At 34.5% G+C, this 22,232-nt stretch overlaps 1 protein-coding gene across 4 annotated transcripts in view; it reads left to right on the top strand.

Moving 5' to 3' along the window:
* The window catches only part of CLINT1 (clathrin interactor 1), a 64,870-nt gene that overhangs the window by 16,317 nt on the left and 26,321 nt on the right, over window positions 1-22,232 (top strand). For 3 of the 4 annotated variants that reach the window (XM_082649871.1, XM_082649869.1, XM_082649868.1), the window contains exons 2-3: window positions 20,150-20,254; window positions 20,792-20,888. In XM_082649871.1, the coding sequence (XP_082505997.1) occupies window positions 20,150-20,254; window positions 20,792-20,888 (202 nt within the window). Of the gene's footprint in view, window positions 1-6,960; window positions 7,015-20,149; window positions 20,255-20,791; window positions 20,889-22,232 lie in introns of those variants that run through there. The other variant, XM_082649870.1, reaches the window with a different exon arrangement.

The following is a 22,232-nucleotide window of genomic DNA, read 5'->3' as shown; positions in this document are numbered from 1 at the left end:
ATTATTTGAGTTCACTTACAGGTAGTTTTACAAACTTATCACTGCTGAGGTGCATGATTTCTCATTTTATTATTCTATTGATAGGATTTCTTAGTTATATACTTTCAGTTAGTGTTTGATATTTGGCAGTGCATCTGAACTTAATCACATAGAAGTGAAAACATCTATAAGTGATGTGATCAAACTACAACGTCAAGCATTTGTGTCTACAAAGATGTAGTTTTCACATATTGTCCCAGTGCAGGATGTTTCATAATTTTGTCATTCTCTTAGAAGGGTTTTATGCTTTTTTTTAAGCTTAAGTAATTTTAGTACTTTCTTTTAGATTTTTTTCCTGAAGGAGTCTCATAATACAGTTAATAAACTTACCTTAATAGGGTATTTTAAATAGGGTGCCACATATTTTAAAAGATAATTTGTTATGAGTATGCCCAAGCTGAGCAAACTTCTTTGGGTTTCAGTTTTATTTTTAAATGAGGGGTGGGAGGAGTAATTTGAGGGAAGACATCATAAGTCAAGAGACTTTTTGTGCATTTCTGTATGAAATGGGCATAAGGTCTACCTTCCAGGAATGTTGAGAGAATTAAATGAGTTAATATATTGTGAAAAGGTTTACCATTGTGTTCTCAGTAAATTCTTGTTCTTTTGTTTTGTTTGGTCATTATGAGATAGCTTTAAAAAGGTGTAACCTAAAATTAAAAGATATAGGTGAACAAAAACTGTCATTCCTTAGATTAGTTCTAAAGAGTAGGAATTTAAAAGTTGGCAAATAATTTTAATAAACTAAACCCCTTTAACAGTAAAATTTTTACTGTTATTTTAGTAGCTACTCTTTTATTATACCTGTAAAAACTAGAATTGGGATTTATAATGCTAACAATTCTTATGCTATACTCTTTTTTTAATACACTGGGTTATTTGATTTGCTTCTGAAACCAGTTTAACATATGACATCTCTTGATAAGAAAAACATCACACTGTCCTTTCTTTTTTGGAAAAAAAAAATTGATTTACTAAGTAACCTGAGCAAGTGACCTTAAGCAACTGTCGGCAATAGGAAAGATTGTTTCGCAATTAAACTTACACACAAAACAATGCAAGTCTGAAGCTGCTTAAAGTAGAGAAGGACTGTTTCTGGTTGTTGAATAGGAATAATATTCCCATACTTTAAAAAAAATATGGACCTCAGGAGCTTACGCTTTCAAAATTTATTAGAAGTTGCATTTGAGGAACTTGTGCTTGAATTGTTAACGTGTGTCATAAGATATACAGTTGAATTTGAAATGACTGGTATTTCCAGAGCAATTTTCAAATAAATATGTTATGCTAAATATTTAACTAAAAGTTTTTCTAGCAAGTGGGAATGGGTGTCCTAGTTATTTAGAGTCATAAATAGAACATGGCTGTTGTATCTAAATATAACATTTAGCTAGCTTTTATTAACTTTTGTTATTAAAAAAAATGGTAATAGATTACTGTTTTTCATGAGAACTTTGTAACTAGAATAATCCTAAGAGAGTCCTTGAGGGTGTGATTGGCCTATTTATAAGTTGTGTGAAATGTTTAACCTTGAGGATTTTTTACTCATATAAGTACTTAACATTGCTTGACATGTTAACGTGGTTTGGGGGGTGTGTGTGGTAGCTGGTGTACCAAAAGAATGATTTGCATATGCTATGCTACTAATTGTTCTTTTTTACTATAATTTAATTATAAAATAGAATGATACTAATTATAAAAAGTCAGGTGAGCCTAAATTTCATAATGCATTTTAACTGTGATAAACTTCCTTTACGTTAAAACTGATGCATTCTGTATCTAAAAGCATAATGTATAGTGTTCACTCTATCAAAACTCTTCGATGCTTTAATGGAGGAATGATTGCACTTGAAAAAGCTAGTTACTGCCTAATTTGACACTGAAATAAATGTTCTCCAAATTATAGAATCAAGAAAATGACAGCTTGAAATGAAAAAGAAATAAACCAATCAATCCTTTCATGAAGTTTGACTTTGTTCCAAGTTATTTGTGTTACTTAGAGGGGTAGTTTTAGGGAAAAAAATGTTTTTTATTGCTGTTAAGATTCATATAGCATGAAATTAACCATTTTAAAGTGTTGAATCCAGTAGCGTTTAGCACATTCACAGTGTTGTGCAGTGAGGCAGATTTTTAAATAACTTTTTATTTTGAAATCAAAGTTTTAAGAATAGTAAAGAGAATACCTGTATACCCTTCATCCATATTCACCAATTTTTAAGATTTTGCCATAATTACTTGTCATTTCCCTCCTTTTCTACTCTCTATTTCTCTGCGCACGCACGCTCTCTCTCTCTCTCTCTCTCTCTCTCTCTCTCTCTCTCTCTCTCTCTCTCTCTTCTCTCTCTCTCACTCACTCACTCACTCACTCACTCATCTGATCCATTTGAAAGTAGGTTACATGACCCCTTTGCCTCAAGTGTGTATTTTCTAAGAACAAGGTTTATTCTCCATATGGCTATGATATAGTTAGCAGATTCAGAAGATTTAACGTTGAAACAATAATTTTATCTCCCTGTAGCCCATATTCCAATATTGCCAGTTATCCCACTCCAGCACAGGATTCTATCCGGGATCATGTATTTAATTGTCATGACTCTTTACTCTCCTTTAATGAAGAGTTCCTTAACCTTTCTTTCCTAACAAAAATGACACTGGCACTTTTGAAGGTTATAGACCAGTTATTTTATAAAATATTCCTCAATTTAAGTTTAGCTGATACTTCCTCGGGTTATGTTTTCTGAGCTGGAAAATTACATTAAGTGATGCTGTGTCCTTTTCAGGGGGAAAACAATTTCTGTATGTTGCTCAATAGTGATGTTAATTTTGGTCACTCAGTCAAGGTGCTGTCTGACTCCTCTACCATATAGTCACTATTTATCTAATTGCAAGTAATAAGCAATCTGTGGGGAGATACTCTGAGACCCCCTCCTCATCAGACTCCTCCCTGGATTTAGCATCTACAGATGATTGCTTGAGCCAGTCTTTACTATAATGGTTAAAAATAGTGATGCTCATCCCTCCCCTTCTCTTCAGAGTTATCAGTTTACTTTAAGCAAGAGCTGTTATTTTTTTTCTTTCCTCCATCCCTCTCTCATGGATTTTCATTTTATTCAGTGGATTGTAATCCATTACTGTCTGCCACTTATTTCAGGACTCAAATTGTCACTGATGTAGCCAGTGAGAGCCCCGTGAAGCTGGCCTGTATCCTTTCGTCATGCCGTTTTATTTTTTTTCGCTCTTTCTGGCACAAGGTGTTTCAAGCTTGTCCTGTATTTTCACTGCTTCAGCCCTGGAGTCAGCCATTTCTGCAAGGACCCCTGGCTTTGGTTCTTTTTAGCAGTGGGACAGATTTTAAAAAGAGATTTTTTGGTAGATTAGAGAGATTTTTGTCATAATTAAGATGTTGCTAGAACTTCTTACATGTAGGAACACCTACAGTACAGAGAGGTGGCACATGGGATAAAGACCTCTTTGGAAATGTGGTGGTGGTATTTTTCTTTTGGATAATTAAAGTTTAACATTTTGTTTTCGTATTTTTAAACCTTAAGAGAATAAGATTTGTGAAGGATGCTGCATTGCTATTCTCTCCTGCTATTCCCACATCCAGCAATGTAATTTGCTTTCAGTGAATCAATTAAGTATGAAAAGACAAAAATCAAAGCACTTGCTATACAAGTATATACATTGTAGATAATCTGATTATGTCAATAAAATGCTGTCACAGAGTACACTTTTCCTAATGGTATTTCATGTTACAACCATCTACCTGTACTTCACATACTTTTTATTATATCTCCTGTTTGGCTTTTGAATTGTTTATACTAGCAGCTGATTACTGAGTAATTTAAGTCTCACTTAATTATGGCAGTACTGTTCTAATTAGAATGCTGGATGTTGGTGCTTTATTTAGCTAGCAAATGTAAAATACTTATGTTTGTGATATTTGTAGAAATAAGTATTGAAGATTAATTTCCTGTAGATAATCTTAGGATGTATAGCTTAAGTGTAGACTTATGCCTACTTTACCCCCAAACCAAATAGATAACTCATTTGGAATATGAAACACTTTTGACTTAAATTGGAAAAAACTGGCCATATGTTGAGAGTCTCATTTTCTGAACAATTAAAAAAATAACTATATATGCATAAATGTTAAAATGCAGCAAAATTACACAATTTTAAATAATTAAATAAAAGTAATTTGAACATTAAGAGTTAGAAGAGCTTGAGAAATTTGCTGGAGATACAACACTGGTGTTTGAATTTAACATAGGTAATATCCCTTTGGTCATGTTGAGATTTATAAGGAATAATTTGAAAATAATAACTACATAATTAACATTCCCTTTAGACTGATAATATTTTTCAGATGAGTTTTTTAGAATAAATGGTGATGATCATCTTTTAATGAATGAATTATATTCTTAATGCTTAGATAATCTCTGATAGAGAAAACTCAAATTATAGGTATGCTTCTCATGTCAGATACCCATACAACAAAGAGAATGAGGTGTTGTACTAAGGATTGCAGGAAGCCACAGGACAACCTGGCTCATTCACTTAATGAATATTTACTGATCATCTGGAACTCTTGCAGATACTTGAAGTATAGTTGTAAGCAAGTTTTGGTGGGGAGAGATAAAAAGAACAAGTAAGCAAAATAATTACGTATTTTTTGAGAGTTATGAAGAAAAGGGGCTGAAGTAGAGAATGATGAATGGGGCTGTTTTAATTAGGGTGGTGAGATGAGACCTGAGAATATGGTATCTACATTAAGACTTAAAGAATTTAGAGCACACAGAGTAAAGGAGGAGTGTTCCAGAGAGAGGGCATTATGGAGTGAGCAAAGACCCAGAGTGGGGAAAGAGCTGGTGAGAAAGTTAGAGAACAATATGGTAAGAGCATGTGGAAGAGAAGTGATAGGCTCAGGGACTTGTAGGCCACTGCATGGAGTTTGGATTTATTTTAAGTGTATAAAGCCAGTGAGGAATTTTGATAAGCAAAGGAGTGAAATGATCTCACTTATGTACCTTACTCTTGGTACTGAGTTGAATAATAGATTGAGGGTGGGGACAAGAGTAGAAGGGGGGCACTGGTTAAAGTCATGATTATAGCATAGCAGTTAGGAGTGTAAGCTCTGGACCTTTATCTCTGGAGTCAGATCATCTAGGTTCAAATACTGAGTCACTAATGGTTGTGTGGCCTAGAGTGAGATAACCTCTTTGTACCTCAGTTTCCTCATCTGTAAGATGGGGATAATAATACTGTCTCATAGAGTTGTTAGGAGAATTAGATGAATTGTTTTTAAAGGGCTTAGACATTGCCTGGCCTGTAGAGTTACATAAGTGTTTAAGAACCAATAAACAAATATATATGGCCATCTTATGGAATAGAATGTGAAGCAGGCAATAAAATGTCCTCATTTAGCTCTGCCATTTGTGTTACTTTGGAAGGAACACACAAGAATTACTGCTATGCAGTCTTTGCTTTGCTCAGTTCTTCTGTGGTAATAGATTGTGCCAAGTGAGGGCCTGGCCCAGTATGTATGAGTTCCAGTTAACAAGGCTGCAAAGGGAGGGCTGCTTGTATATTAGAATTCCAGCATCTAGAGAAGTGAAATTCATGATGCGCTCAAATTCGTAGTTGATACTGAGCATGAGTAGGAAGTTTAAAGTGTTTGAAGTTTTTTGGGGGGTTTTTTTAGCCTTCAATTTCATATTTAGCTCTTTACATGTTTCTGTGGGACACAGAAGTCCTTTGCCAAGGTATCTTAACTTTTTAAGTCTTTGCTAGGGGTCAGTAAGCTAATTTTAAGGGATATAGTAAATTAACAAGTCTTTCTTGCTGTGATTCCCAAAAGCCTGAGATTGAAACATTCTATGTCAGCTTTTTAAAAAAGAAATTTTGTGAGGGTAGTATTTCTTATGTCATTCTCTTTTGTGTATTTGTTGGTCAGTGGGTGTTTATTTTAGTCCTCTCTATTCATATCTTAATCTCAGCTTCCTTATCTTCCATCCGCCCCTCTCTGTTACCAGGAGATCATAGATTTCATTTATGTATTCACCGGTCAGTTATTAAATACCCGTTTTATGTGAGGCATTCATTGTTAGGCACTGAGAGGGAAACAAAAATGCATAACATGGAGTACAGTCAATTCTGATTATTTGAGGTAGTTATGTTTTAAAAAGTCACTGCGAACACTGAACCTTTGTTCATAGGGGAAGTACAGGGTTAGTTTCCTGTGTAGGCCTCTGGTCACATTTTCATCAACCAATTAGTAACCTTCTTTTACGTGTGTTTCTGTTTAAAGTCACCTTCTCTAATATTGTTGATTCATTGACATTGAACTCAGGGCCAAGTACACTATACTTCATGTCTTATTTAACATAGGTATATTCTCTGTAAGGCACATCATAAGCCTCTTACTTTTAGAAACACTAGACAGCTCTTCAGCAGTCAGCTTGGGGGCCATATTAAACAATGAAATCAAGAAAAATCATAAAGATGTGAAAAAGCAGTACTGAATAGACCAGAGAAAGGACGTTTGTTTATAGTACAAGAACTCAAACAAGAAGACAGAGCATCAACTTTTTGACCTCATCTGGGAATGCATGACAGATGACTCTAATGTTTTGCTGCACTCTTCACAAATGACCACAAAAGCACTGTGAATATTGATTTTGGTGTTAAAAATACATTTCAGTGAGCAAATATAAACTAACAAATACAGAGTCCTCAAATAATCAACTCTACTTGCTTTTTAAAAACTTATATTTTATTAAGGGAATTAAGATAAATTCATACATAGCCATTGTACGGGCAGAATATAATTCATAATGTTTATTTCTTCATAGGAAAGGGAGACTATGGGCTGGAAAGAGTCAGGAAGTCTTCATTTTTGCATCTTTGTTTAATACTAGGCTTGATTTTAACTGAAAGAAGAGGTGGGGATTCCAGGAGTGAACAGTTACTCAGGTAAGAAAGTAAAGGGCATGTTTAAGTTCCAACTAGTAATACAGTATGATTATCCTGTAAAGTAAATGAAACAGAAGTAGTGGGAGAAAAGGCTAGACAGATAGGTTGAGTCCAGATTATGTAGGTCCTGATCACCTGCATGATCAACAAGGACTTTTTTTAGTCAGAGGAAAGAAGCTATAAGGATTTTAATCCTTTTGTTTAATTAGTCAATAAATATTTATTAAACATCTGCTGTCACCAAGCCTGTTCCTGGTACTGGGGATTTTAAGTGAGTTAGAAAATTTGTGTCCTCTGGATGTTTTCAGTCTAGAAGGGGAGACAGGCAAGTAAACAAACACGTCCATTATATAGTGCACTGGTTTTAGTTTTAGTTCAAGGTAATAGAAAGCACATAATGTGCTTTGCTGTGTAGAGCACATAGGCAGATCCCCAGAGTTGAAGGAAGATTTCTTGGAAGAAGTAGCATTTAAGCTAAAATCTGATGATAAGGTGGGATTAGGTGGGGGAGATGGGATGTTTGGGCAGAGGATTTAGAAACAGAGGGATAGCATGTGCAGAGACCTGGAGAAAATAACAGTGATGGGACTGAAGAAATAAATTGGTATCTCATATGAAGGAATGTGGACTTCATCTTGAAGGTAATAAGGAAGACTTTGCTGGATTTAAAATGGGAGCTGAGATAGATAGGATTTGTATTTCAGCAAGAGTTCACTTTGTTTCTAGCCTGTTGGAAGATAGAGGGGAAGCAGAGAGACTGGTTACAAGGTTGTTGGCAGGAATCCCTGTGAGAAATGGTGGTCACCCTGGACCAAGGTAGTGGCAGTGTGTGTAGCTGGAAGTGGATGGACATATTTGAGAGAGACTTAGAAAATGGGGTTGAAAAGACTTGGGAATGGATTGGATGCTAGCTAGAAGACGGGAGAGAAGTAATCAATAGTGATCTTCAAGCCATAACCCAGGATGGTACTGTTCACTGTACAGGAGGAGGAAGATGTTTCAAGGGGAAGGTGGTAATGAGTTTGTGGTAGACTAACATGATCAACACTAAATATTAGGAAGATTAATCTGATTGTGCTTTGGAGGATGAATAAAAGGAGAATACACCTGAAATGGAGAGATTGTTAAATGCTTTTGTAGGAGTCTAGGCTAGAGGTAGTGCCTGTATTTTTAATGCAGATTGAACAGGTTTTGGAAATTAATGGGAAGTAGACATTGAGGGAAAAGACTCCTGAAGATGACTCCAGACATCCCAACAACTGCACCCAGCCTGCCCAGCTTTATGATGTGCCCTGAGATTATATATCAGGATGCAAAACAGTGAAGCTACCTTCATGTTGCTACCTCTCAAATACATAGGAACTAACATTTTATTGTTAAAAAGCAGCACTAATATGTAAGAATAATCATTTTTTTCCCGCTCTTGGGACTTTCTTTGGGGGTATCTCATATATGTATTTAATTGATCCTTGTGAAAAATGTTAGCTCTGCATGAGGGAGCCTAGAAAAGCAGCTACCAGTGTGAGAGTAAGGGGCCATGGGGAGAGGCCATCCATCGCTTTTCCTGAGCTCTTTGCTGTGGTTCTTCTTGTTCAGCTGTGCATTATAAAATATCATAAAATAAGTAAAATATATAGGAAATAAAGATGTTTAACATATGGTTATTAAATGAGGATTAAGAAATTAAAACTTGAAGCTGAAATAAAGTGAGAACTTTGAAGGGGTTGGAATAAAGTTTTAAAGTTTTTTAAAACCCAATGCAGAAAGGACTTTACAAAAAGAGTAAAACAGATGAGTCTTAAAATAATATTGAGGGAATTCCCTGGCGGTGCAGTGATTAGGACTCAGTGCTTTCACTGCCAGGGCCTGGGTTCGATCCCTGGTCAGGTAACTAAGATCCTGCAAGTTGCATGGCACAGCCAAATTAAAAAAAAGGAAAAGTATATGTATAACTTAGATCAACAATAAAGTTCAATCAGGAGTTTTTTTTAAGTGTGATAAAAATAAGAAATAAAGCACGGTAAAAGGCTGAAAGCCAGTCAACAGATAAGAGTTTAAAAACATAAAAGGTTTTCATTAGGTTAAAAATGAGAAATAACAGATACTAAAAATAATGGTAAGGTAAAAGGTATCAACTGACAATATTTTTGGAAGTTTGGAAAAAAGGGCCTTTTAAAAAAAATACATCAAAGTGGGTTTCTTGGGACACTTTCAAAATGTCCCAAGGGAAAAGGTGTCTTGTCCCCAAATTTTTAGAAATGTTTAATATAGTCCCTGTTGGAGATTCATAATACACTTGAGAATAGTAAAGCCTCCAACAAGTGTTGCAGTAATAAAGTTGCCTTTGTTTTACATAACATTTCCTAAACCTTACCATGTAACACATTTCTCACACACCTATTAACGTCTCCCAGAGTATTTTTCACAAAACACTAGAGTACTGTTTCAAAAGAAAATAAAAAATGAAAATCTCAACAGTTACAGAGTTATGTGATAAAAAAAAAGTCAGCTGGAAATAAGAAAATGGTTTTGGGTTGGGACTGGCATTCATTCCTTGGGTATGTCTCCTGTTGAGGCAGCAGTGTTCTGCAGGAGCCAGGGGGCAGAGAGCAACCTGATACCTTTACCTTCTGGCCCTCCATCCATAGCTGTTTTCTTAGAAAGCTTTTTATCTGTGCAGACAGAGCATTGCTATAACACACAGGCTGCTGAGGCAGGGGAGTGCAAGCTGATCCTCCTCCAGCCAATGGACACTTACCTAGCAAGTGAAAAGAAGTTTTATATACAAGTACTGTTTTTCTTTTCTTTAAAAAAAGATCATGTTTTTTCATTGTGTAAGTGAAATTTTAAACAAATGTGCCTCCACCCCAACACTTCTTATGGGCTTTTTTCCTTTATGCTTTGTCCACATGCACATGTGTTTTTATATAGTTGGTAGTGGTTAATGTTCATACAATTTTGTGTTGTGAGAGCTTTTTTTCTATGGCCATGAAAGGAAGAATTTCCTAGTGGTGGCTGCCTCTGCCTGTTCTGTTGCTACATTGTTCCAAGCACCATTTCTGCAACATCTTGGGAGCAGCTTTTCATTCTGCTTCCCTGAACCACTCAAAAAGTCTTCCCTTTTTCCAGCCTTCCCAAACCTTACTGCTGCCAGAGTGCCTCTCTGGAAAATAATAACTCCTTAGCATTGTGGGACTAGCCTATGTTGGGACAGCTTTTTTCTAAGCCTATCGTCTGCTGCCCAGGTCATGTTAGCAGTGCTTATGCTAGAGAGACATTAGAAGGGCTTCCATATAAACCATCAAGACCTGTGAACATCCAGACATTTCCTAGTATAATGATTTTGCTGTTACAGAGGAAACAGGATAGAGAAACTGGGTGTCATGGCTTTTCTAACATCCTTTGTTCAGCTAGACACCTCATGGAGTTAGTTACATGGGCCTTATTTTTGGTACTTTGAAGCTCAGAATTCTGCAACTTTTTCAGTATCCCCAAATTGTAGATATAAACTTCATGCTAAATATGTTTCTTCTTATAATAGCTTAAAAGTCTTTGTTTTTTGTGTAATTTGCTTTGGGATGTGTGGCTTCAGTAGCTGATATTTATGAGTTAGTTTAGTGAATCCAAAAAAATTAGAGACATTATCAGATGATGTCAGATTACCACTACAGGAGAAATTGCTGCTTAATGTAAAAATAAAAACCTAGCTCATGGTTGGTGGTGTACCAAGATTAAGGAGAGTGAACTTCAAAATACAAACTCTGTTAAGCATAAAATGGCAGTTCTGTGCTAGGGCTTGTATTGATACTTGTCCTGTCTCTTAGTGAAACTCATTTCCAGATCTTTGGCCATTTTTAAATAATAGCCATCCTGCCTTGCTGTATAGTTACAATAATCTTCATTTCAGTGTGCACACCGGGGTCAGATAGGCTGCCAGTTACCATGACTGTAAAGTCCCACAGCAGTGAATGAGATGGGTAAGTAATAAGTATTAATACCAGTGTACTCTAAGGAGCCATATAAAGAATATCTTCAAACTAAAAATGATAAATACTGGCAGAAAAGTAACGATGTGTGCTAAATGCTTTACATGTCATTTCATTTAATCTCTGTAATACATAGGAACTACCTTTCAGATGAGGAAACTGAGACACATCAGTGGTTGATTTGTCCAGGGATCAGAGACAAGATATGGGCCCTATTCATTTCTAATAAATTATTGATCAATTAATATACATATTACTTTGCTTTTCTACAAAATAACCATAAAAGATGAACCAGATCATGAAAATACATAGATGTGCAATGTTTTCCTCTAGTGTGGCCCTTGTGTTTTGGAACAGTTCCTGGAGTCAAGGCTCATTTTAATGTCTGAATAAGGGCTGCTATAAAATGGGTTATGTAATTTGCTATTGCTAACCACTGAAGTTGTAAGGAAAGGGAAATAGTTTTATAGTTTCTCCCACAGGTCATAATTTAGTTGTGGACATCAGGATGTTTTTCTTGGCTTATCTCATCCATGTAGTTTTCCTTTGCACATCTGTTACATAAATTACTAAACTATTTTCTTGAAAAGTTGCCAGTTTAAGTCACACTTAATAGTGATCAAGGAGTTGGTACCTTTTGGAAAAATGAATTAAATGACAGACTTGGAGGGGCAGAAATCCAACTACTATCCCAATTTAAGTATTTTTTTGTTTTGGATCAATTCCTGTATTTTTTGAAAATTGAAATAATTATATGTGGTTTCTAGTGTTTCCCAAAAGACTTTATGTTGGACTATAAATATTTAATGATCTTTCATATAAAATGAGGTATTTTAGTTACTGCTTCTGTAAATTATCTTTCCAGTGATCAATTTATGTATACATTCTAGTCTGGTACAAAGTTTGCCATTTGAAATTAAATTTGGAGTATTGACTTCTTTAATGATTATTCATCTTATGTACCCTTACCTTGAATTCTACATAAACCATAAAATAATGATTTTTCTGGGGGGGTTTTTTGGGGGGGAAAATTCATAAGATTTATTATGTCTGCTAGTTACATGTTAGGACTACTTTATACTTAAATGATGAACAAGTCAGTTAGGAATCTCAGAAATTTTAGATGTGGGTCTGGTTAATTTTGGCTTGTGCAAACTGATACTGAATCAATACTGGAAATTTTCATGGAATGTTTGGTAAACTGTTACATAAGCAAGGGCCCAAGTATTTTTTTAATGCATATTGTGAAATTGTGTAGACTTGGAATGCTGGTTTTTAAGCTTGAAATCTTTAGATAAAGATATCATTTAGAATACTGATAATCTGTAATGGCTGTTTTTAGAGACGGGAAGAGAAAGTACGTTATAAACCGGTGTCAGTTACTGATAAAAGTTCTTAGATAAAATTTTTTTACATTACATTTCCTACTGTGTAACCGTTCTCCTTTCTAAATTACGGTAGAGTCTTGATAGATTTTTCTATTCAGAGTTTTGACTTTTTATAACAGATCTTAGAAGATTTGTTAACAGAAAATAATGTATAATTTTGTCATGATCCAAATCTGACTTGCAGTATGGGAATTAGTCACTTAGCTAATAAGCCAGTCACTGGCATCCACCTTGCAGCTCAGCCCTGTTGTGCTCCAGTTCTGGGGCTGTGGTAACACCTTAACTTTTTGTGTGTGAAAAACGACTCAAAAGAAAGCCAACCTCTGGTACTGGTATTGAATGTGGCAGAGCCTAAGAAAATGATGATTCACAGGCAGAAAACAAGTTTTACGCGTATTTAAAGAGGAACACATTTAAGGGTTTGGTAGTACCTTGGACTGATGACACAATCAAATCCATATGGAATCAGTAAAAGAAATGTATGGAAAGTGTTCTGCCATGCAAAAGTTTCTCACCTAAGAAATAAAATTTAGTGAACCTAAATATTGGTTACCCTGTGTTAAGGAAGTATAATATGCACAGGATACTTTAATTTTTTATTGAATCTGGGAGATTGTCAGGAGTCTACATTAACATTTTTATTTTCACAATTTTAAAGATACACAAAGGTCTTCAGCTCATCTTTCAAGAATGCTAGGGGTTTATTATAGTTCCTTCTACCTGCAGAGTAGTGTTTAGTGTTTATTTTGCTCTCTGTTTGCCTTGCCCCCCCCCCCGGAATGAAAAATACTTTTATAGAAAACAGTTTTGTACAATTTATCTTTCCACTTTATCTGTAAGTAGTACAAATGCAGTGTAAAATTTTGAGTTAAGATTACGAGAATATTGAGCCATATCTATCAACAGTGTTCAGTAATAGTAAAACATCACAGGTGATTAAAATTCTATAGTTTATTTCTCCACCCCATGATAATACTGGTCTGAACTATTTATTGAAATTGAAGGCCAGCATCACTCAGAATGGATCAAAGAATTTGGTAGTAGAATTGATGTGAGAATAGCTTTTGATTAAGAAAAGAGTATAAAGTCCTTAATTTTCTTACAACTTAAAACAATTAGAATTTCAAAAATAGTTATGTCAGTTAGGAGTACTTTTCATAATAATATGTGGGGAGGGAAAAATTAAAATGGTGTTTTGAACATTAATACATTTTCTGTGGTTTTAATGTCATATTTTAAAAGTTAGAAGCTTTAAAAAGGACTATGGGACCCCCTTCCTCCCTCAATAAAACCTGGCAGCAGATTGCTCTTTAATATTTATTTGGGTTTATTTATTTATTTTTTTACTGTGATAGCTAAAGGAAGAGGTGTAATATTTCAGTGCATATTCTTGTTGATTATTTTTAGAAGTAGCAATTAAATATTGTAGCATTTAGCATTTTAATGTTCCCTCTTGAAAAGTGAAGAAGAAAACAGAAGGTACATAATCCAGCACAGTCCTCCGTGTAAATAGGTGAAGTCATAAATAATATGCACATGAGCATACTACATACCTATAAGTGGATTGAAATAGGGTATTTTCTTTTAAGTAAGCAGGTTATTCTTTTCTGAAATCTTGTTACTGCAGAAGAATGGTTGAGAGCCTCAGGTTTTAGATGTCTTCAATTTCAGTTCTTTCCTATTTAAACTGTTTTCTTTACCTTGCTTTTAAGAATATGTATGTTTAAGAGGGGGTACATTGATTTCCTTCTTTTCAACTGGATAGTTTGTTTTTAATTTTACTAAAACCAAAGAAAATGTAATTTCCATGACCGAGAATATATCTTTTTAAACATTAATTCAGCATTTAGTTCTTTTAGTAGCACAATTTGTGATGTCATCTTATATATTAATTAGTAGACTTTTAGCTCAGATGATACTACTAATTCTCTGATTTTAGAGCATTATGGCATAATAGAAAATGGGCTACATTTAATTAGAATTAGAAAGCCTAACAAAATTTGGACATCTATTGCTATTTACTAGTCATGTGATCCTGAGTGTAAGTTTATTTAAAGTTCTCTACTAAGGAGATGCTATTAAATATTTTTCCCTCTCTCCTCACTCAAATTTTTAAATTATTTATTTTTTGGTAGGGGGGCTTTTGCTAGTAATGGCAGCGTGGTAGCACTAGAGAGAAAGTGGCAAGCATCAGATTTGTTATTTGTTTCTTCTGTACTTATCAATATTTCATTAGTTTTCTTTTTATGATATGGATGGAGTACTGTAGTTTTTTCCTTGCTTTAGCACTCTAGCTATATAACTATGTTACTGTATAATCAAATATGATAACATCTGCTTTAGCAACATTAATTCTTCTACTGAACCATTGCTTGTGTTAAGACATAATTCATTGCTTTGTGTTTCATTTTCAGATCAAGAAAAAGCTTTTTTTTTTTGGATGGGTAGCAGTATGAGTATTGAACCTGTAAATGTTCACCTTGCAGATAAGGGTAATGTGGTGAAGACCATCATCCCCTGATGAAAAATGAATGTCACATGGTCCATTATCTAGCTTTTAGAGCAAGTATTCTTAAAACTGTTTCTCTGCTCTTTTGGTTAGAAACATTTTTAAAAAGGAACAGATTTTTCTGGCATAAGTAATTTGTTACCTGAGAAAACTGTCTTTTTCACTGTTCATTTTAAGGGTGTTTTGTTGTTTTTAAAAAGTTTCTTAAAGATTGATATTTTTAGAGGGAGCATAATAGTTTTACCTATATCGTAAAAGTATCTTCTGAAATCTGTGGCATTAAGATCAAGAGGTCACTTTTAAATATAGATTTTAATGTTGGGAATTATTCTTCCCTAATACAGTTTTTTTTTTAATCACATTAATTTCAATATTATGTACCTAAGTTGTCCCTGTGGTTTTACACACAAAGCATTTGGTATACATATTTTAGTTTGTATACATATATTTTAGTTACTAGTTTGCTACACTTACTAGCCTGATAACAAGACATTGGAAGTACAAATAATACTAATTTGGTCTACCATGATGCTTATTTGCCTATAAATAGTTAAAGTGTTGCTAATGATGATATAGTACTCGATTTGTATTCTTAATGGCATTTTAATACTTTTCCCTTGGTTACAATATAATGTTCATAGGGGAAATTTTGGAAAATATAGAAAAAAAGACAACACAGTTTGAAGAAAAAAAACACATTATTTAAAGCCATTACTTTGAATGCTGTATTTGTCTCTGTCTCTTGCTGCCTCTGTTTTTCTGACTCTCCTGTGTTTGTAAGTGTGGATGGTTGTATGAAAAAACACAAGTTTAACCATCTAATAGAAAATACTGCTGAATATTTTTTCCTGAGCTCGGAATGAATAAAGTCTTTACAATAACTTTAAAACAAAAAGAAGGGGCTTCCCTGGTGGCGCAGTGGTTGAGAGTCCGCCTGCCGATGCAGGGGACACGAGTTCGTACCCTGGTCCGGGAAGATCCCACATGCTGCGGAGCGGCTGGGCCCTTGAGCCATGCCCGTTGAGCCTGCGCGTCAGGAGCCTGTGCTCCGCAACGGGAGAGGCCACGACAAGTGAGAGGCCCAAATATCGCAAAAAAAAAAAACCAAACAAACAAAAAGAAACCATATTAAAAATACAGACCCATTTGATTCCATTTTGTTTAGAAAGAAGTAAAATTTAAAAGGCAGGCTAGGAAAAAGGCTTCTTACTAAATCTGTTTCAATTTTCGTATTCCTTTGTTAGCAGTTAAGACTGGATTATACCTGTACTTTACCTTTTCTCCTGGTCTGTCGTTTTGTTTAGCAAAGCATATTCTTGAACTTTTGGCAGGAAAAAAATACCATAAGACTATTCAAGTTTTTTCTTGTCAGTCATTTTACTGATTATTCTTAATGCAGATTAGAAGAATCACTGACCATCTGTAGGTAAAGCTCCATTTTAGCTTTTACTTTCAACCAATTTTGCCTCTAAAACCTGGACCCAAACTGTTACTGAGTAAAATAACTTGATATTTATCAGTAGTGACCAGTGATACAAGCAGAAAATGGGGAATAAAGAGGAGGGCCCAAATGAACACTAATCATTAACATTGAATAATCAACCCTTGACTTATTATATTGGCTGTGTTCATATAGCCATAGAAGCATGTGTACAGGACTTGAGGATGGTAACTTTTAGTAGTTAGCATTAAAAATCCAACTGAGTGCGTAGGTAGTGCAGAGTTAAGTACTCTCTTTGGGGACTCTTAGTCTTGTCCTACCTGCCTGTTGCTGGGGTGCTGTGAGGAGCACATGTGAAGTGTGTGAAAACACTGTGGTTTGATTTTAATTGTGGATTTTATCCTTATAAAAAAGCAGTGGTTCGGGCTTCCCTGGTGGCACAGTGGTTGAGAGTCCACCTGCCGATGCAGGGGACACGGGTTCGTGCCCTGGTCCGGGAGGATCCCACATGCCGCGGAGCGGCTGGGCCCGTGAGCCATGGCTGCTGAGCCTGTGCGTCCGGAGCCTGTGCTCTGCAATGGGAGAGGCCACAACAGTGAGAGGCCTGCGTACTGCAAAAAAAAAAAAAAAAAAAAAAAAAAGCAGTGGTTCAATATTACTTTAAGGTAAAAATCTTCAGAACATGAGCAGCTTCTCATATTTTTCACTCTGGTCACTCCCTGGTAATTTCCTTTAATTTTGTTTGCAGAACAGATCCTTGACCTTTGTCTGAATTTTGTGTGTTTTAAAAAACTGATGAGAGATCCCCCTCTAGTGTCTGAATTATCCATTTTAAAACATTTATGTCAATCATAAGAAGTTTTAGGAATTAAGCTGAATGTTTTTTCCTTTCACATCTGGACATAACTTTTTTTTTTTAACTTTTCTTTTTTGGGGGAGAGGGGAGGAGTTATTTTCCTTTCTTAAAAAGGGCACTGGAATTATGGGTAGGGTGTGGATTGAGGGCAGTAGAAAACATGGGAAAGGAAGGATCAAAATGCCATTTCTACCTTTTTAGAAACAGTTATTTTTAAATGACCTGGAATAAGGCCAAACTATACAGTGTTGTTTTGTTTTAGTTTATATTTGTTTCTGAATTAAGTGCAGCTTAAAAATACTTTGTTTTGGAATTCTTTATGCCATTGGATCTCATCTTGAGCATTCCAGTTTCTGGAAAGCAGCGGTATTGTTAGAAAATGGTTTTAAAATAGAGCCTGATACTCTTCATGGAGGTGTTCTAACTTTGTTACTTTTTGTTACTATTGTTGCCATAGTTTTCCATGTTGTTGCCATTTTATATTTTATGTTGTGTGTTTAATGGCAAGTTGTCCTTTTACATAGTTCCCATTGTTTCTCAACCAAGGAAATAGGGAGATTCTTAAGCAATTGGCTCTCTGCCACCTCTTCCTCTTAAACACACAGCACTCAAACACATATAGGCCTTCAGCTAAGAATCTTGCGAAGGGTTAGGGAAACAGGACCTTTCTCATTTGACCCATGGGTTTTTGTAGCTTGAACAAGGAAAGTAGTGTTCGGAAAGCTACAGCATTTATGAAGGCTCTAGTAAAAATATTTCATGTACATGAGCTAGAGATTAACTCTTCATCTTGTTCTCCAACAAATTAAACAGTGCAAACAATTTCAAGTGCATTCTTGGTCATGAAATGCTTGGATGAATTATAATTCTAATTGCTATTGTTCATTCCCACAGCTACACTTTTAACTGCCTAAGCCGTGCATTCTTCAGCCAGTAAGATAAACAACAGCATTTTGAAATCCATTATTTTGTGGCATCTTAAATTGCAAATGTGTCATTGCCCGCCTTAATTTTATTTTGATTCAGTTGTTAACAAAATTAGAAAAAAAGTTACTATTTCTTTATATTTATACATAAAATTTTTAATAGAATGATTATGGGGTTTTTATAAAAATCCATTCATTAATAGTCTTAAATTTTGAAGGAAGCAGTGGAGACCAGGGATTTATTTTAGTGCCATGGAAATAATTTGTATTTGTTATCAAACAGTTGATATTTTAGGAGAAAGAAAGTAATAGGATTTCGCTTTTCTACCTTAATAGAACAGTATTCTGAATGTAAATCTAGAAGCCATATTTATTCTGTGATTTGTCAAGTCATATATATGCATAATGGTTCCTTTAAAATTTGAACTGTTTATTAATTGAAGTATTTGTAATAAATTTGAAATTTATATTTGAGAGATTCGAGTGCCAATTATAATCAAACCTTCCTTATTTAAAACAACTTTTTGATGACTGAAAAACCGTACAGCAAAAGTGGGGTAGATATAACTAATAAGAGTTACCAAATTCTTATTTTTTCACTATTTCTAAAACTCAATTTTAAGTGGAAGATGTGAATTACCATATTTACAGGCATCTGTTATAACAATTGTTCAGTAATAATTGGAGTGTTACATGTCAAATGAGTACTACTATAATGTGTCACATTTCCATAGTATGTATTCCTCAGAATGTCTTTGAATTCTTCAATCCATATAAGCATGAGAAATTCTTTTTTAACAACCACACATTTTGCCATCTCATCTCTTAATTGTAAGGTATTCTTTTCAAAGTTAGTTCTTTCTTATAAAAATATTACTTAATATTGATATTTTTAAATTCTAATAGGTGATATTATCTCTAATAATAATAGCTAACTTTTATTGAGCACTTCCTGTATATGTCAGACACTGTACCATTGTGTATCATTTGATATGTTACCCTTTGAGATAGTAGTAGTTTTCTTCCTTATTCCCATTTTACATTTGAGGAAACATTAAGAGAAGTATTGGGTTGGCCAAAAAGTTCGTTCAGATTTTTCTGCAAGATCTTATGGGAAAAACCCGAACGAATTTTTTGGCCAACCCACAAAATAATTTTGCCAAAGATCACAACGTAAGTTAATTGGAGTCAGATCTTTCTGACTCCTAGAATCCATGTTCTTGACCACTGCTGAAGTCTTAAGTGAAAGTTAAATACATTATCATACAGTCTCCAGATGGAATATTATGTAGCCATTAGAAATGAGGGCTGAGACTTCCCTGGCGGTCCAGTGGTTAAGACTCTGCGCTTCTACCACCGCAGGGCCACGGGTTCGGTCCCTGGTTGGGGAACTAAGATCCCACATGCTGTGCAGCACAGCCAAAATATAAATTAATTAATTTAAAAAAAAACAACCACTGAGGGTTACAGTGACTACACAGTGACATAGAAAACACATGTGGTACAGTAAGTGAAAGAAGACAAGGACTACAGTTAAATGTTCATAGTGGTTCTAAACATCTTTAGACTTATCTTTGATTTTTCATTGCTTTTTTTATACAGTATAAATAACATTTAGCTTTTATATAATTTTGCTCATTAAAGAATTTCTGTGAACAGGAAACCTAAGACTGCATGTAAACCAGGTCTGGTCAGCAAAATGACAACTTAGCTTTATAATAGACTGTAGCATGTTCAATTTCCTTTTTAATTTGACCTAAAGCCATTTTTTACTGGACTTACGCCAGCTCTAATGTAATCTCTCATCTGTATTCTTGAAGCCTAATGGAATAGTAAAATCTTCTTAAAGATAACTTAAATGTGTTATATAGTGTCCTCAGGGTAGCTTGGGCACAAAAGATGTTTTCTTTCCCACCCTGTAGAGGTATCTCATTAGGACACCCAGTAGTGTCATTATTAAGTTTTCATGTGTTTCTCAGTTTTGATGCTAATCTTTGTGCGTATGTGCATGCATTTTTTTTCTCTGCAGCACCAATGTGGTTATGAATTATTCAGAGATAGAGTCTAAGGTTCGAGAAGCAACGAATGACGATCCTTGGGGACCTTCTGGGCAACTCATGGGAGAGATTGCCAAGTAAGTGATAATTTGACTCAGCAGTGCAGAAAGAATGCAGCTATCTTCACCCAGAAATGTGAAATTTGCTTTCAGTTTTAAACTGTTTAGCTGCCAGATATAAATTTTGCATATAATCATTCATATATTAGTGGGGGAAGTTTTACAGCGGATCCATTCCCCTTAGATATTAGCTCAGAAAAGTAAAACAAAATTTTTCTTTTTCAATGAAGTTTAGACAAACTTTGTTAAAATTTTGACAAATGCATATAAAATGACTTAAAATAAAGCTAGGAAAATTTTTTCCTGATGAACATCTGGACGATTACGCCAGTGAATGAAGGGCTTGTAAAATACGATATTAATTAGTGGGACTTATGAATGTGCTCAATATTGTATAAAATATAAGAAAGACATTTTTAAGGAAGCATATCTAAAGTTTTTTGAATTAAGCTTATTAATTTTTTAAAGCTCTTTAGGAAAACACAGAACAAGCCTGCCATCTACTGTCAGAATTAACACACTGCAAACTCTTAAGGAAAATTATTCTTTTTTCAGGGCTACATTTATGTACGAACAATTTCCAGAACTTATGAACATGCTTTGGTCACGAATGTTAAAAGACAACAAAAAAAATTGGAGAAGAGTTTATAAGGTATGGGTTTTAGTCTGTATTTATTATTTGACATGTTGAAGACAAATGCTTGAAGTTTTAAGGTGTACATACATAAGTGATTATGAAGGATGTTGAATCCTAGAATAGAATATTCTAAAACAGGTAAAAGAAGTATATTTGCTGTTTGTGTTCTGTTTTCTAGTCACCATAAACCACTCTTCATATATTTGTCCATATCGAAAGTAATGAATCTATAGTAGTATGCATGTTTAGTGTATGAGCAATTAAGATGAAAACCACCCTCTAATATGCTTTGTCATCTCTACATAAAAATTTGCCAGTATTATTACAGTATTGTACACCAAAAGTATGTGTTAAATTTAACAGGAGATTCTAAAGCATTAAAATTCTAACTTTTTAAAATTTGCAAATATGTACTCTTTTGTTAGATTCCTTTCATTTAATACTGATCTCATCATATAATGTAGAATTCTAAAACAAGATAGTAATCTGTTCTTCCATCCCCACGATATTTTCTTGCTGCTCAGAAAGTTTTTCTGTGCTTTCCAAAATGGTGTTATTATATTTATATTTGAAACTTTGAAAGAAACGTTTCTGGCTTTCAGTATTGAAAATCAATGCTTTATTTAGTTCCATGTTTTTGATGTTGTTTGTCTCTGAAAACATTCACTGTCATTCCTTTAGCTTATACAGTAGTAGTGATGAAATAGTTTAAATTTCTATAAATTAATTTTTTTAAATTAGAGCTTTTTGTTTGTTTTAATAATTCTTGGGTAAACTACTTTTTTAACGAATAAACTCCTGGTAGAATGAGGGTTTTTTGCCCCTCAATTTCTTCAACCTAACTAGATCTAATCATCTTTATGTGAGGTTTGTTCCAAACAAAGTTAAGTTCAGAATTCATAATTCATTGGTTTTTAGTGCATTCACAAAGTTGTGTAGTAGTTACTAATGTCTAAACCAGAACATTTTCATCACTTCAAAAAGAAATCCCGTAAACATTCTTTTCTCATATTTGTTGGCAGCGAGTTTTTTTTTCCTTTGATTCTTCTTTTTTACGTGTCAGCATAAATCACCTTTTTAGCAGAAAATATCTATATTTTCCAAAGCAAGCAGCAAGTTTTTTAAACAAAAGCCACATCATAAACCTCCCAAATTAAATTTTATCTGAGGAAAAATGCTGTGAGGTCATGTAATTACCAAATAATTGTTCTCTTTAAACTGATGCTTCTAACACTAAAACTGAACCAGCTTTCTAAAAAGCTTAGTGTTCATTTATATCATACATTCAGATATTTAACATCTAAGTTTTTTTTTTAATCTTTTGACACGTGTATCCAGTGGACAGTTTATAATTACTTA

The sequence above is a fragment of the Grampus griseus genome (genome assembly GCF_964374135.1).
Source record: "Grampus griseus genome assembly, chromosome: 3".
Lineage (NCBI taxonomy): Eukaryota > Metazoa > Chordata > Mammalia > Artiodactyla > Delphinidae > Grampus > Grampus griseus.
This window is presented reverse-complemented; position numbering and strand designations above follow the sequence as displayed.